The sequence below is a fragment of the Mustelus asterias genome, chromosome 8 (assembly GCF_964213995.1).
Source record: "Mustelus asterias chromosome 8, sMusAst1.hap1.1, whole genome shotgun sequence".
Taxonomy (NCBI): domain Eukaryota; kingdom Metazoa; phylum Chordata; class Chondrichthyes; order Carcharhiniformes; family Triakidae; genus Mustelus; species Mustelus asterias.
This window is the reverse complement of record NC_135808.1, coordinates 120755947-120772473: the sequence shown is the minus strand read 5'-3', so window position 1 is coordinate 120772473 and position 16527 is coordinate 120755947. Positions and strand designations below refer to the sequence as shown.

At 45.6% G+C, this 16527-nt stretch overlaps 1 protein-coding gene across 2 annotated transcripts in view; it reads left to right on the top strand.

Annotated features, from left to right (window-relative positions):
* The window catches only part of scinlb (scinderin like b), a 40195-nt gene extending 27664 nt beyond the window's left edge, over positions 1 to 12531 (top strand). For both annotated transcript variants that reach the window (XM_078218859.1, XM_078218860.1), the window contains exons 9-17: positions 2595 to 2810; positions 2903 to 3036; positions 3147 to 3237; positions 5283 to 5453; positions 8547 to 8721; positions 9563 to 9684; positions 9806 to 9883; positions 10353 to 10413; positions 12160 to 12531. In XM_078218859.1, coding sequence (XP_078074985.1) covers positions 2595 to 2810; positions 2903 to 3036; positions 3147 to 3237; positions 5283 to 5453; positions 8547 to 8721; positions 9563 to 9684; positions 9806 to 9883; positions 10353 to 10413; positions 12160 to 12329 — 1218 coding nt within the window. In that variant the 3' untranslated portion in view covers positions 12330 to 12531. The remainder of the gene's footprint in view (positions 1 to 2594; positions 2811 to 2902; positions 3037 to 3146; positions 3238 to 5282; positions 5454 to 8546; positions 8722 to 9562; positions 9685 to 9805; positions 9884 to 10352; positions 10414 to 12159) is intronic.
* Positions 12532 to 16527: the final 3996 nt, after the last annotated feature.

Here is a 16527-nt window from a genome sequence, read left to right as displayed (position 1 = left end):
TGAGTTCCAGGGTTTTAATCCAGTGACAGTGAAGGAACAGCAATATATTTCCAAGTCAGGATGGAGGGGAACTTGGAGGGGAACCTCGAGGTGGTGGTGTTCCCAAGTATCTGCTTCCCCTGTCCTTCTAGATGCTAGTGGTCATGGGTTTGGAAGGTGCTGACTACGGAATCTTGGTGCGTTCCTGCAGTACATGTAGATGGTACGCACTGCTGCCACTGTTCGTCCGTGGTGGAGGGATTGACTGTTTGTGGAAGGGGTAGCAATCACGCAGGCGGCTTTGTCCTGGATGATGTCAAGCTTCTTGAGTGTTGTTGGAGCTGCACTCATCCAGTCAAGTGGAGAGTATTCCATCACACTCCTGACTTGTGCCTTGTAGATTGTGGACAGGCTTTGGGGAGTCAGGAGGTGAGTTACTTGCCGCAGGATTCCTAGCTTTTGAGCTGCTCTGGTAGCCACAGTATTGATACGGCAAGTGCAGTTCAGATTCTGCTCAATGGTAACGCCCAGAAAGACCACTTCAATTTTTAATGGAATACACAGCATCCATTTTAAGGGTAGGGTACCTCATCTTTTTAAATATAAATGTACAAGTAGGAAATACTATGGGGTGAACCTCAGGAATTTCCCCACTCAACCCCACTTCAGAATTTCACCACCGATTTCACGGGGAAGAGAATGTGAATACCATTCTGCCGAGATTTCCACCAAAGGTACGGTAACTGATCAGGATCACTCTGAGGAAACTCAGTGGCAACAACCTCTGTTTACATTGTTCCCTTTTTAAGTAATAAAACACACCAAGGTACTTCATGGGGACATTATAAAACAAATCGAACTACATAAGGAGATATTATAACAAAAGGCCAAAAGCTTGGTTTAAGAAGTGCCTTAGAGGAGAAAAAAAGGTCGTGAGATGGGCGGATGTAGGGAGGGAATTCCAGAGATTGGAACCAAGGCCGCTGAAAGCATAGCCACCAATTACTGAGTGAGTAATATCAGGGCTATCCAAATGGTTGGAATTAAATAAGTACAGATATCTTGGAGTGTTGTGGGGCTGGAGGAGATTATACAGATAGGGAGGGGCAAGGCCATGGAGGGTTCCGACTTCACCTCCTGAATCTTTAGATGATTCAGAGTAGATGAATAACAGGAGGTTAGTTCCTTAGCTTCTAATTAAGATAAAATACCCTTTGCAAGATTCAAGTTTAAAAAGCGTTTTGGCCTCCACTTTCCTTATTCACCTCGTGATCACTGCTTAGTTCCAATATCAGGTAATTATGTGGTAAATATATGCCTGTAGAAAATTGTGCCATTGTTTTTGTTCAACTTATTGAGGAAGTGCATGTTTCTATATAATTGTCCATTTTCTCTTCTTTAAACTCTGTGAAGAGCACACTTCCTCTTTCAGAGGACAGCGCAGTGAAGTCTGTGTTGTCGGGTTCCTGATAGATATGACCACTGAATTTCTGAGACTATCTAACAGGATATGCGATTCTGTGTAATCGGACTAATTGGGGGCAGAATGCACAATGTTAAACGGCTGCACCAACCTTGGATGGTTTCCTCCACTATTGCTGATTTGGACCTTTTAATGTTCAATGACTCCTCAGCCAGGCCTGCAAACAAAGGATTAGGAAGTGGGCCACGTTGTGTCTGTTTTTCAGGCGCTGGGCAAGTTACTAAGTCCTCCAAAGTGCAACGCTGACTATACTGGGGAAAGACCAACAAGAGGTGACCTTTCCTCCAAATTGAAGCAGACATTAGATCATTAGTTTATGCAAATTAGAGCCTCGAGATTGTTTTGATGTCCTTAGTTTTCTCTGAGGCAGCCAATGTCGCCACAGGTGTCGAGCAGAGGTCTGACTTTGAACTAGTCTTGGCTGATGGACTCCATCACATCAAGGGCTGAGGCCCAATATACAAGAGCTTTGAACCTCATCACTATGCTACATATCCATGTGTCACAAGTACAGCCCAGATCTTGACCCGGTTCTTGTTTAATAATAAATAAAGCCAATGATACCATCCATATGCACCTCTCCCCAGCATAGAATCTCTACAGTACAGAAAGAGGCCATTCGGCCCATCGAGTCTGCACCGACCACAATCCCACCCAGGCCCTACCCCCATATCCCTACATATTTACCCACTAATCCCTCTAACCTACATATCTAAGGACACTAAGGGCAATTTTAGCATGGCCAATCAACCTAACCCGCACATCTTTGGACTGTGGGAGGAAACCGGAGCACCCGGAGGAAACCCACGCAGACACGAGGAGAATGTGCAAACTCCACACAGACAGTGACCCGAGCCGGGAATCGAACCCAGGTCCCTGGAGCTGTGAAGCAGCAGTGCTAACCACTGTGCTACCGTGCCGCCCATGGCAGGGTCCAAACGATATCATGTACAATTCTGTAGGTCATGAGGTGAATGACTTACAGCTGTATTTTTACACGTCCTGATAGCAGTTACATACTTACTGAACTCTTTTTCTCAGTTATCATGGTTTTGTGCTGGCCAATGGAGGTATGGGTGACACATGGGAGTGTGGCGAAGGACAGAAACCTGAGTCTTTCTTTATTTTGTAGACAGAAATACTTCCAGAAAATGGTGAGACGGCATTGTTCACCCAATTCTTTTCGGACTGGAAGGCTAAATACCAAAGTGAAGGGCTTGGAAAAGTGTACACTATTGGTTCGATTGCCAAAATTGAGTCCGTTCCCTTTGATGTCACAAAGCTTCACAAGTCGCCCGCCATGGCTGCACAACACAACATGGTGGATGACGGATCGGGCAAAGTCCAGGTAACAAGTTCATGGCTGGCACTGCATGTTTTCATCTTGTTAAAGCACAAAGACCTAGAGTTAGTAAAAATGTATTCAATGTTCCTCTGCAGATCTGGCGGATTGAAGGCTTCAAGAAAGAGCCTGTTGACCCTTCATCGTACGGTCAGTTCTATGGCGGAGACTGTTACATTATTCTGTACTCTTACAAATCGGGTGACAAGGACAAGCACCTCATTTATACTTGGTAAGCTTCTTCACCTGCCTTTGAAATTTAAAAATTGGACAGACTGAGAAAGCTAAAATAACGGATTGAAAAGGGAGCAAGGATTTTTTACTTCTGTTTACTTTCTTAAGGCAAGGCAACAACGCAACCAAAGATGAGCTGGGAGCATCAGCAGGCCTCACCATTGAACTTGATGATCAGATGCATGGTTTGCCTGTTCAGGTATGTGTTCACTGTCTCTGGAGGGATTTCTGCGAAACTGGCCTGAATCTCCTGGGAGATGGAATTAATCTCTGTGAATCACATGATGTGGGCGTCACTGTGCCACCCACAGGCATAGAGTCATGTGGCTGGTTTGTCAGTTCTGAATTATTACGGGTATTTTAGACGGCTACACTTGGCAGCATAGCCACTGCCCGCAATCACCGTTCTGAAATGGCCAATCCCAACCCCTGCCCAGCCCCCTGGATGGATTTCTTTTCGGCCTGTATTCATTGTCCCTCCTTAATTGCTCATGCGAAGGTGAACTGCTGCAGTTTATGTGGTGTAGGTACACCCACATTGCTGTTAGGGCAGGAGTCCTACGATTTTGACAGCGACAGTGAAGGAACGGAGATATAGTTCCAAGTGGCTTGGAGGGGAACTTGCAGGCTGTGGTGTTCCCAGGCATCTGTTGTCCTTGACCTGCGAGATGGCAGTAGTCGTGGGTTTGGAAGCTGCTGTCTCAGGAGCCTTGTTGAGTTGCTGCGGTGCACCTTGTAGATGATACACGCGGCTGCCACTGTACTCGGTAGTGGAGGGAGTGAATGTTTGTGGATGGGATGCCAATCAAGCAGGCTGCTTTGTCCTGGATGGTGTCGTGCTTTTCAAGTGTTGTTGGAGCTGCACCCATCCAGGCAAATGGAGGGTATTCCATCACACTTGTGCCTTACAGATGATGGACAGGCTTCAAGGAGGGGTTGGAGGTGAGTTATACACCTCGGGATTCCTAGCTTTTGACTTGTTCTTGTGGCAAAGTATTTATATGGCTCATCCAGTTCAGTTTACAGGATCGAGTGAGCATTGAAGCTGGAGGCTCCATGCCCCAAAGAGGGGGGCGGTAGGGGGAAATGCCACATTTGAAACGCCTCTCCTTGGACCACCAGGAACATTAAGTTAAAATTTCCCTCTGAGTGTGCCTCCATTTTGAGGTAGCCTCCTACACCTCACTGCCTCGGCAACACCTGTCTCACCCGATGAAACTTCCAGCTCCGTGATTGGCCTAGCCGTATCTAGATCCTGCCAATGAGACGAGTCCTTTAGATGACAATTTTTACTGCCAGTTTACAGGCTTGAGAACCAAGTTGGTTCCGATAACAGGGACTCAAAATCCGAGGTAAAACTCAGGCCTCGATGTTTAGAAATAGATTTTTTGGGGCGTTTGTCCCTATTTCTTGTGGACTGTGTCTTGATTTGTCCAGTTTGGGAGGAACGTGCAAGAGAATATAATGGGGAGAGTGGAGCAAGGAATGGTATCCCTTTCTGTCTTGTCTAGGTTCCCCTTCTGAAATCCAAAACCAACACCATGTACACTTTCTCCTCCCGTATCTTCCCACTACAGCAAAGTTTTTAAAAATTCATTTGCGGGCTATGGGTGTCGCTGGCTGGCCAGCATTTATTGCCCATCCCTAGTTGCTCTTGGAGGGCAGTTGAGAGTCGACCACTTTGCTGTGGCTCTGAAGTCACATGTAGGCCAGACCAGGTAAGGACGACAGATTTCCTTCCCCAAAGGGACATTAGTGAACCAGGTAGGTTTTTCCATCAATCGACAATGGTTTCATGGTCATCAGTAGATTCTTAATTCCAGGTTTTTTTTTTATTGAATTCAAATTCCACCATCTGCCGTAGCGGGATTCAAACCCGGGTCCCCAACACATTAGCTGAGTTTCTGGATTGATAATCCAGTGATAATACCACTAGGCCATCACCTCCCCACTGTGAAGACAGGGACTTCCTCAGATCTGTGTCTGCTCCTCTGCACTTGCAATGAAGTGGAGTGTGATCCGCCTCTAGGATATTCCCAGTCTAAAACTCGTTGTTTGACCTCCTTCTCTAACTTGTTTCTTTCAGGTTCACAAAACCCCTGGAAGTCCAAGTCTGGCATCATTACTTCCTCATCCACCCCAACTTCACTTCTTTTTTTTAGTAACCTTTCTGGTCAATAAGGTTCTGAGCTAAGCATTTATTTTTACTTCATTGTTGGAAGAGAGTTGTTGTTTGCTTTCTAGGTACGAGTGACACAGGGTCAGGAGCCTGCTCACCTGCTGAGCCTGTTCAAAGATAAGCCAGTCATCGTATACCTTGGAGGGACCTCCAGGAAGACTGGCCAGAGTGCTCCTGCGCCAGTTCGGCTTTTCCACATTCGGAAAAGCTCAACAGGAGCTACGAGAGCTGTTGAGGTGAGTCAAACCAAAACTACGTCGTTCAAATTTCAATTAGCCTAAATTTTAACTCAGTATTTACTGCATCAAAGGAAATGCTTGATTAATATCTACCATGATTAAAGGGAGCGTGAAAGATTAGCTGTATCTACCTATCATCACAAAAGACCTCTGATTATTATTACATTTTAAGTAACTTTTTTTACCTTGGGTTAAGCTAATGTGGAAATAACAGAAGGCTGAGGAAACACGTTCTGGGACTAATGGCTTTGGTATTTCTATATAATTTGTGATTGAGTTTAGGTATTAACTTCATTCATGTTTATTAGGACATGTATTATTTAGGATGCTTTCCATAATAAGTCTTTCAGGTAGGAGCTCCATCAACGATACAAAGTCAGGCAGTTTGGATCCCAGATGCCACTCTGAAGATAAAGATGAAATGTAAAATCACCAGGGGTAAATTTTCTGGTCCCACCTGCTGCTGGAGTTGTTGCAAGTGGGACAGACAATTTGGTGTTTCATTTAAAGGTCGGTTGACCTCGATTGGGAATTTCTGGCCTCGGGGCGGGCGTGACCGGAAAGTCACACCCGTAGAATGATCAGTGCACAGTGGTTAGCGCTGCTGCCTCACAGCGCCAGGGACCCGGGTTCAATTCCGGCCTTGGGTGACTGTGTGGAGTTTGCACATGCTCCCCGTGTCTGCGTGGGTTTCCTCCCACAATCCAAAGATGTGCAGGTTAAGTGGATTGGCCATGCTAAATTGGCCCTTAGTGTCCAAAGATATGTAGGTTAGGTGGATTGGCCATGGTAAATGTGCGGGGTTACGGGGATATAGGGGAGGGGCACTTCTCACTTGCAGTGGGGGTAAGTGTGGATGAGGTTGGAGAATCCCGCTCAGTATCTCATTTAGTCTACCAAATCCTTCATGGTTTTGAAAACTTTTATCAAATCTGAAATAAAAACAGAAAAAGCTGGATAAACTCAGCAGGTCTGGCAGCATCTGTGGAGAGAGAAACAGAGTTAACGTTTTGGGGCCAATATGGCTTCTTCGGAGCTAGAGTCGTGCGGACTTGAAACATTAACTCCGTTTCTCCCTCCACAGATAATGAGCTGAAGAAGCGTCCATGGTATTTTGCTTTTGTTTTATCAAATCTTAACCATCTCTGTTTCGAAGAGAACAAGCACAGTTTCACTAGTTGTTTCATGGAACTAAAATGCCCCTGTCCAAAATTGGACAGAAAACCTGAGGCCTCAGTAGTATTTTATAAAGGTTCAGCATAGTTTTCTTGGTCATTTGTCGAAACCATTATTTAATTGAAAAGACATTCGCCGAGTCTTCCTTGCCATAGTGGATGCGTCAATCCATTGAAATTTCTGTTAAATTCAGCGGGACTGGAGGATCCCATCAGCAGTAGTGACTGAAAAATCCTGTCCATTGCCTTCCCCTGCATTTACAGAATAACTGTAGTGCTGATGTGATTGGTTTCCATTTTGCATTGATGTTCATTGGTCATGAGGCAAGGCACCCCGGAGGACACTGTCTCATTCCACTTTACTTTACACATGGACAATAAGAACATACAGACCTACAAAATAGGAACAGAATGAGGCCATTCAGCCCCTCTAGCTTGCTCAGTTTTTTGATAAGATCATGGCTGAACTGTTTGTGTTTCAGGTTACACATTCCCATCCACCCCCCATAATCTTTGATTCCCTTGCCTAACTAAAATACCAATTCAGTAAAGACATAGGCCGGAATTTTATTGCCACGCATCCCCCCCCCCCCCGCACACTGGAATCGGGGCGGGCGAGGCTTACAGAACGGAATTCTCAGTTGACCTTGGGCGGGACTTTACGAGCCTCGCCTGAGCGAGGTCATAAAATAGCGGCAGTAGACTTAGAGGTTAAAGCGAATCGGTAGGGTGGGCAGTGGGAGGGGAAAAGAGGTTGAAATTAGGATTTTTTAAGACAAAGAACAAGAACAAAGAACAAAGAACAATACAGCACAGGAACAGGCCCTTCGGCCCTCCAAGCCCGCGCCGCTCCCCGGTCCAGGATTGAATCCTGAATCCAGGATCCCCGCCCAATTTTCCAGCCTATCTACATCCTAATATCCTATCCACCGAGCTGTCCCTCACAGCTACGATGCTTTGTTCATCACAACCTATTAACTCACCCCCACCCCCCCATTCCAGACCATGTGATCTCCAGGGAGAGGCGAAAACCCAGAGTGAAAACCCCAGGGTCAATATGGGGAAAAAAAAAATCTGGGAAATTCCTCTCCGACCCCCTGTGGCAATCGAAACGAGTCCAGGAGATCACACTGGCCCTGATCAGAAAATGCTTCCCAACCCTATTCATTTCCACTTCTGCTTTACGAAGACGGGCCTGTTCTGACTATGCTTCTGTCTGCCTCTGGCTGTTCTGACACATATTAATGCAGCAAGTAAAGGGAGTGGTGATTGGCATTTCTACTGCCCATTTCCCCTTCTGCCAGCTTTTGAGAGTGGGAATGTCGAGCTTCCCTCAATCCCAGCTGATCTGCCCCAAGGACATCAGCGGTTGTGCTTGCCACGGATTGGTGACCACAGTGTGGCTTCCAAAAGGACATGAGAGATTGGTTGCTGCTTCGATGTAGGCAGCTCAACTTTGGCGAGAAGCATGTCTGGTCACCTCCTCAACACGTTGGCCTGATCTCACTCAGAAATGCTGTTGGTGTAAGGCAGTATTCAAATAGTCCTGGGGTTTGGGTAATGGAGAGGCCATTAACTGCCCCCCCTCTCCCCACCCACTGCTGCACTTCTAGCAGAGTAAGAAGTCTCACAACACCAGGTTAAAGTCCAATAGGTTTATTTGGTAGCAAATACCATAAGCTTTCGGAGCACTGCTCCTTTGTCAGATGGAGTGGATATCTCCACATCACTTCTAGCAGAGCAGCTACCGGGACCACAGCTTTTACCCCTTTCAGCCACAAGGCATCAATTCCCTTTTTTTAAGAAGTCTGACACGTTCAAGTTAAAAGAAATGAATGAGTCATTACAACGTCTTGGTTTGCTAAGGCATTACGATGGCCTGTGGTTGCTGACAGTATATTGGTGCGCTTTCCAGGTGAATGCTGAAGCAGGCTCACTAAACAGCAATGACCCATTTGTACTGAAAACGCCACAGCAGAGTTACATCTGGAAAGGCGTAGGCGCCAGTGATGCTGAATTGAAGACTGCAAAGTACGTGGTTAGTGTTCTTGGTGGAAGTGGAACAGAGATCCAAGAAGGAAAGGAACCAGGTACGGTTTTCACTTCTTCCTTTAAATCCAATAAAGAATTCAGGAGAAACCACTTTCACCAGAGAGTGGTCAGAATATGGAAATCATTCGCATGGAGAATAGCTGAGGAGAATGGTATAGACGCCTTTGAGGGGGAACTTGATAAACACACGCGTGAGAGAAAGGAACAGAATGGTATGCTAATGGGATTGGGTGGTGGGAGGTGGCTGGTGTGGAGCAGAAACATCAGCATAAAGCTGATGGGCTGAATGGCCTGTTTTGTAGATTCAGGCAGAATTATTGAGCACAGAAGGAGGTCATTTAACTCGCTGGCCTTTTGGTAAAGCTAGTAAATTAATCCCTCTCCCCTGACTTATTCCGCATAACCCTGGATATTTGCTCTTCCAACTTTCTGTGCTGTATGTAAATGCAGGTAAAATATTTGTGGGGATTAACAAGCGCAGGAACAGGCTTAGATTTGGATAAAAATCAGAGTGGAGAACAAATGCCAGGAAGGAGTGGAGTGAACATGTGATCCATTCTGTGTTGTAATTGTGTTTGTGTTGGCTACCATTCAACTCTGAAATGTACTTGGTCGCCTCTGAGCTACCACGCCACAACCTATCCCATGATAATAGCAGCATCCTGTGAATAGTTTAGTCAAAGGACCCCTCCCGCAGTTTCTGCAGCTGACCTTCCAACCTCCTGTCATATCTTTGGCAGGTTTTCTCAAAAATAATGGCGTGAACAGCCGCAGCCACCCTCCCACTGGGGTTTCCGCCAAATGAGAGATTGGTGGGAAATGGCTGTGGAAAACCTATCCTGCCACCGCAACTCACTCTCTGCTTCCTCCCAAATACAGACAGCTTCTGGAAGGATCTTGGTGGCAAGAAGGAATACCAGAGTTCCAAAGGCCTCAAGGAGGAAGTTGCGACCCACCCAATTCGATTGTTCGGCTGCTCAAACAAAACTGGAACATTTGTTGTGAGTCGATGCCCTTTGAATCCCGGAAATTTCAAATTGTTCCTTGCGCAGATTGACTTCATTTTTAAAGCATTACTGCTTTGATTGTGGAACAAAGTTAATGTCTATCTTTTCCACACAGATTGAGGAAGTTCCAGGTGACTTCACGCAGAGTGACTTGGCAGTTGACGACGTGATGCTGTTAGATAGCGGGGATCAGGTAAAGTTGTGGCTCATTTAACTTGCTGTATATTAACATGGAGCTTTCCTGGTGGCATTGGTGCAGCAGACTTGAAGGTCCCAGCTTCGGTGCCCGACCTTGGTTGCTCTGGCCATCAACAAGGGTGGCACAGTGGTTAGCTCTGCTGCCTCACAGTGCCAGAGACCCGGCTTGGGTCACTGTGCGGAATCTGCACGTTCTCCCCGTGTCTGCGTGGGTTTCCTCCGGGTGCTCCGGTTTCCTCCCACAGTCCGAAAGATGTGCTGGTTAGGTGGATTGGCTAAATTCTCCCTCGGTGTACCCGAACAGGCGCCAGAGTATGGCGACTAGGGGATTTTCACAATAACTTCATTGCAATGTTAATGTAAGCCTACTTGTGACACTAATAAATAAACTTTTAGGAAATGTGCTGCAACTGGCTATGCAAGTAACAAAGCATTGATATTTTATTCTGTTCAAAATTTTGTAGATCTTCCTTTGGCTCGGCAGTTCTGCAAATGAAGTGGAGAGGTCGGAGTCAGTGAAATGCGGTGAGTGACGAGAACAGGCACCAGTTTGTAAGGGGAGCAAGAATCAGTAACACATACTGTGCAAGAATTTTCTATAAAATTATCTAGAATTACAGATTTGCAGAATTGTTACTGAGCAAAAGGAGGCCATTTGGCCCATCATGTCTGCACCGGCTCTCCAAATGAGCAGTTTACTTAATGCCATTCTCCTGCCTTCTGCTCATAACCATGCACATTGTTCCCTTAAGATACAACAGTCTAATTCCTATAGTCTGTTTGGATTGAACCTGCCTGCCCCACACTCGCTGTCAGTGCATTCCAGACCTTAACCACTCGCTGCGTGAAAAAAGATTTTCCTCATGTCACCTTTGCTTCTTTTGTCAATTACTTTAAATCTGTACCCTCTCATTCTTGATCCTTTTCCGAGCGGGAAGAGTTTCTCCCTATCTACTCTGTCTAGACCCCTCGTGATTTTAAATACCTCTTACAAAAATCCTCTCAGCCTTCTTTTCTCCAAGGAAAACCGTTCTAACTTCTCCAATCTCTCTTCGTGACTGATGTTCTTCAGCCCTAGAACCACTCTCTGCACTTTCCCCAATGTCTTCACATCCTTATTAAAGTGTGGTGCCCAGGACTGGAAACTATACTCTATCTGAGGCTGAACTTGTGTCTTATACAAGTGCAACATACCTTTCTTGTCCTTGTGCTCCGTGCCCCTTCAATGACTTTTGCACATATGCATCCAAGACCCTCTGTTCTTGCACTTCTTCCTTTAGAATTGCACAGTTAGCTTAACCAATACCTTTTCCTTATAAATTTTAAACCCTTCTCCTCTTTCAACGTGGCCTGGGAAGCATCTTCTTCCTTGGTGAAAACATATGCCAACCATTCATTTAATACTTCAGCCACAGCCTCTGTTTGCATGCATAAATCCCTTTTGTGGTCCTGAATTGGCATTACTCCTCATTTTACCACACTTTCACTATTTATATGCCGAGAGAAGACTTTGAAGGGGAGAGCTGACTGGTGGTGACTTAACCTGAGGATCACCGTTGAGAAGGCAGGGCCTTCATTGATAACCTCAGCCAGGACAGGAATCGAACCTGCCCTGTTGGCATTGCTCTGCATCACTAACCAGCTGTCCAGCCAACTGAGCTAAATACAGCCCATATGTGAACGGGCCTCCCGCATAAAGCTGTTAGTGATGTGTTAGTTAAAAAGGAGCGTACCTGGTCAGGAATTGGTTTGATGGTCATAAGGTCAAGTCCAGATGGTGCAGGCAAAATACCGCGGGTGCTGGAATCTGAAACAAAAACCGAAAATGCTGGAGAAACTCAGCAGGCCTGACAGCATCTGTGGAGAGAGAATAGAGCCAACGTTTCGAGTCTGGATGACTCTTCGCCAGGGCTGCTGATGGTGCAGTCTGTTGCATTATGAAATTTAGTGGCTTTTTGGACGGCTTGCAAAACCCAGCCATATGTTTGAGGATCAGAATCTCTTACTGATTGAGCAAAACCATTCAATCTGAAAGGAAGTTTAAAAAACAACAGCGAAAATGAAGAAATATCCTTCCTTGATAGCATTTTACGTTGTTTTTTCTGGCAGATGCCAAACTTCAATCCAATTTGATAATTAAACAAAAAGGTCTTAACCCTTGACTAGAAAAATCACTCTTAAACAGATGTAAAAGTGAACGTGAAGAAACTGAACTTGTGTCACCTCTTGTATGAACTTTCCAAACTAATATATTTATTTTCCATTTTCCAGCAAAGAAATACTTGGAATCAGACCCAGCCGGAAGAAACCTGGGGACTCCTATTACCATTATGAAGCAAGGAGAAGAAGTTCCAACATTCACAGGGTGGTTCATGGCTTGGGACCCCAAAATGTGGGATATGAGCCCCCTGGAAAAATACTTGGCCAGCCTCAAGGTGTAGTGCTGGGAAGAGATCAACTGAGCCACGCTTTTCTTTATTTGCATGCCCCAGCTGTAAAGCTCTGAAGAGTTGGGTATTATAGCGCCAGTAGAAATTCCGCAGCATTTTTTCACCGTTTAAGGAAAAGTGAGTGAATATATGTGTGCTCAAGGAAGCTTGATATTTCATAATTTATATTGGGAATAATAATGGATTCAATGTTGCCTCTGCCGTTGGTGCAGACTCCAGAAACTAGGAATTGCGAGCCAGCCACCTGTTGAAAAACTAGCCACTGACCCAAAGTTTAACTTGTGATCTTTCCCTTCAAGTCATTGACATTGGGCGGGATTTTCCGGCTGTTCATGCCGGCGGGGTTTTCTGGTCTCGTTGCAGTGAACGGAGATTTGGCTGAGTGCCAAATTCTCCGCCCTCGCTTGTACCGGTAGCGGGGCCAGTAAGAGCGCGCCTGTTGTGCTTAATGGGGTAGAGTCTGGATTGAGGTGGCCAGAAAACCTGAGCCTCAAATTTTACATTGAGTTGAGACTCCAAGTTACTTTCAAACACAATGGCATTATTTGAAGGGTTTGGCACTTTTCTTATAGGTAAGAATGGGACTTGGACTAAATCAAGGGGCAAAGAGGAGACATTGCCAGAAGGGAACCTGTCTGATGTTCCTGTGGTCAGTTGCCACAGAGATTAGGAGGGACTTGCGCAGTGGATGTTTCCAGCTTGAATAGAGGAGAGACAGACCGTTCATGCTCACTTACCATTTCGGACCAATAATAATTTTGAAAGTGATTCAAATATTCCTGGGTACTTAGGACCAAGGTCAAGTGCAGGTTTGGGGGTGGCTGGTAGCATATCAAGTTTATAGTTTTGGTGGGAGGCGGGGGGTGGAGATTGCTGTGGTGGGGGAAGAACTAGAAAATATGCCAGACGAAAAGTAATTTCAAAAATCACTTTGCACTGCGTCACAAAATATTAAGGAGTTTTCAGAAGCTTTGTAGCCTTACATGTTTCTAAACTGAATTGCTGCCACTGGCTTCACCGCTTATGTTGCGAGCATGCTTGCTAATATTGGATTTTCTGAGCAACAGGGCTGGACTGTTGATCCTCACCACAGTCACGGTTGTGAAACTGGCTTTCCGGATTTTACTACATTTCTAATGTTTTGCAGAAGGCAGAGGAATTTTAGGTGTGAAAGTAGCAAAGTTTCTGTTAAATTTCTTGGCTCAAACAACAAAACAAATGAATCTTATAGCAAGGGTATTCATGATTTATTCCTATGTTGGTACCTTAATAAAGTCTTGATATTTACAAAACTATTTCCAAGTATTTTTTCACACCTTCAGTGTGCATTTTGCTACAGCAAGCTTCAACTCTAAATCATAGAATCCCTACAATGCAGAAGGAAGCCATTCGGCCCATCGAGCCTGCACCGACAACAATCCCACCCAGGACCTATCCCCGTAACCCCAGGTATTTTTTACCCTGCTAATCCCTCTGACACTAAGGAGCAATTTAGCATGGCCAATCAACCCAACCTGCATGCACATCTTTGGACTATGGGAGGAAACCAGAGCACCGGGAGGAAACCCACGCAGACACGGGGAGAATGTGCAGATTCCGCACAGAAAGTGACTCGAGTGCGGGATTGAACCCAGGTCCCTGGCACTGTGAGGCAGCACTGCTAACCATTGTGCCACTGTGCTGCCCAACATGGAATCCCTGCTGCACTGCAGGGATTCTATGATTCTAACTCCGTATCCTTACAATACCATATTTTAGCAATTGTCACTTTAATATCTCCATTTAGGTTTTTGCATCAAATGCTGAGTTTCTTCTTAGGAGCCTCAGCAACCTTTTAGAAATTAACTCCAGACTGTTTACGATCTGGTAACTTTATAAAGAGAAGGGAATGACTGCTACATGTTAATGAAAAGACAAGAAATGGTCAAGATTTCACTGCTTAAAACTTCTTTTGTGTCAAACCGACTAAAATCAACCCAATTCAAACATTAACAGGTGAAGGATATTTCAAATCAAGAGGTAAATTTCACTTTAAAATTGAAAGTTTAAATAGTCCACACATCAAAGATACACCTCAACTAGTTATAAACCCTCGTGTTACTTTCCTCACAATAGTGGGGCAATGTGCAATCTCATAGTCTTTCCAACTCAGCTGCTGCTTTATACGGCCTCTCACTGTTTCCATCCTCGCATTGGTTTCACCAGCAACTCTTTTTCATGCAAAGTCCCTGGACACCATTATCACCAACAAGGTACATGTCTACAAATCCTCTCTCACTCGGGTCACAACAGTCCTGATGGCCCAGAATACCCAGAGAATCCCTTCCCTGTCATTCTTTAAAAGGAGAGGTGGGTTGAAATGACAGCAATGGGTCTTGCCTAACTCGTAATCCAATGCCCTTCCTGTCTTTGGCTCCCTGCCCTTTCTAACACATGATGTGGAGATGTCGGCGTTGGACTGGGGTGAACACAGTAAGAGGTCTCACAAGACCAGGTTAAAGGCAAGACTGTTCTCTTCCTGTGGGGGAGCACTTCAGCAGTCATGGGCATTCAGCCTTGGATCTTCAGGTAAGCGTTCTCCAAGGCGGCCTTCACGACAGCGCAGAGTCGCTGAGCAGAAACTGATAGCCAAGTTCCGCACACATGAAGACGGCCTAAACCGGGATGTTGGATTTATGTCACATTATCAGTAATCCCCACAGCTTGCCTCCTGGGCTTGCAGAATCTCACTAGCTGTTCTGTCTGGAGACAATCCACATCTCTTTAACCTGTGTTTAATGTTCCCTCCACCCACATTGTCTGTACCTTTAAGACCTGGCTGGCTGTAGGATTCGCATTCTAATCAGTATTCTGCAACTTGATTTTGTGTCTGTTTGCACTGTTTGAGAGCACATTTCCACTCCATCTGACGAAGGAGCAGTGCTCCGAAAGCTTATGGTATTTTCTACCAAATAAACCTGTTGGACTTTAACCTGGTGTTGTGAGACTTCTTACTACTTTCTAACACACACAGTAACATAATCCCTTCTCTATTGTCACAGACCTATTGCAGCATCAGTATCGATTCAAAGACTACCAAACAGAAAGCTGTTCCGTGCCACAAGAATCTTGCCTGTTTCCCCATTACACAAATTTTCAGTGTTTTCATAGAAATCCTACAGTGCAGAAGGAGGCCATTCGGCCCATCGAGTCTGCACCGACCACAATCCCACCCAGGCCCTACCCCCACATATTTACCCGCTAATCCCACTAACCTACGCATCACAGGACTCTAAGGGGCAATTTTTAACCTGGCCAATCAACCTAACCCGCACATCTTTGGACTGTGGGAGGAAACCGGAGCACCTGGAGGAAACCCACGCAGACACGAGGAGAATGTGCAAACTCCACACAGACAGTGACCTGAGCCAGGAATTGAACCAGGGACCCTGGAGCTGTGAAGCAGCAGTGCTAACCACTGTGCTACCGTGCCGCTGTGAACTGCCAAAAGAAAAAAAAACTGTTTGACCCAACCCATTAGAACATAGAACATAGAACATAGAACATTACAGCGCAGAACAGGCCCTTCGGCCCACGATGTTGCACCGACCAGTTAAAAAAAAACTGTGACCCTCCAACCTAAACCAATTTCTTTTCGTCCATGAACCTATCTACGGATCTCTTAAACGCCCCCAAACTAGGCGCATTTACAACTGATGCTGGCAGGGCATTCCAATCCCTCACCACCCTCTGGGTAAAGAACCTACCCCTGACATCGGTTCTATAACTACCCCCCCTCAATTTAAAGCCATGCCCCCTCGTGCTGGATTTCTCCATCAGAGGAAAAAGGCTATCACTATCCACCCTATCTAAACCTCTAATCATCTTATATGTTTCAATAAGATCCCCTCTTAGCCGCCGCCTTTCCAGCGAAAACAATCCCAAATCCCTCAGCCTCTCCTCATAGGATCTCCCCTCCATACCAGGCAACATCCTGGTAAACCTCCTCTGCACCCTCTCCAAAGCCTCCACATCCTTCCTGTAATGTGGGGACCAGAACTGCACACAGTACTCCAAGTGCGGCCGCACCAGAGTTGTGTACAGTTGCAACATAACGCTACGATTCCTAAATTCAATCCCCCTACCAATAAACGCCAAGACACCATATGCCTTCTTAAGAACCTTATCTACTTGATTCCCAACTTTCAGG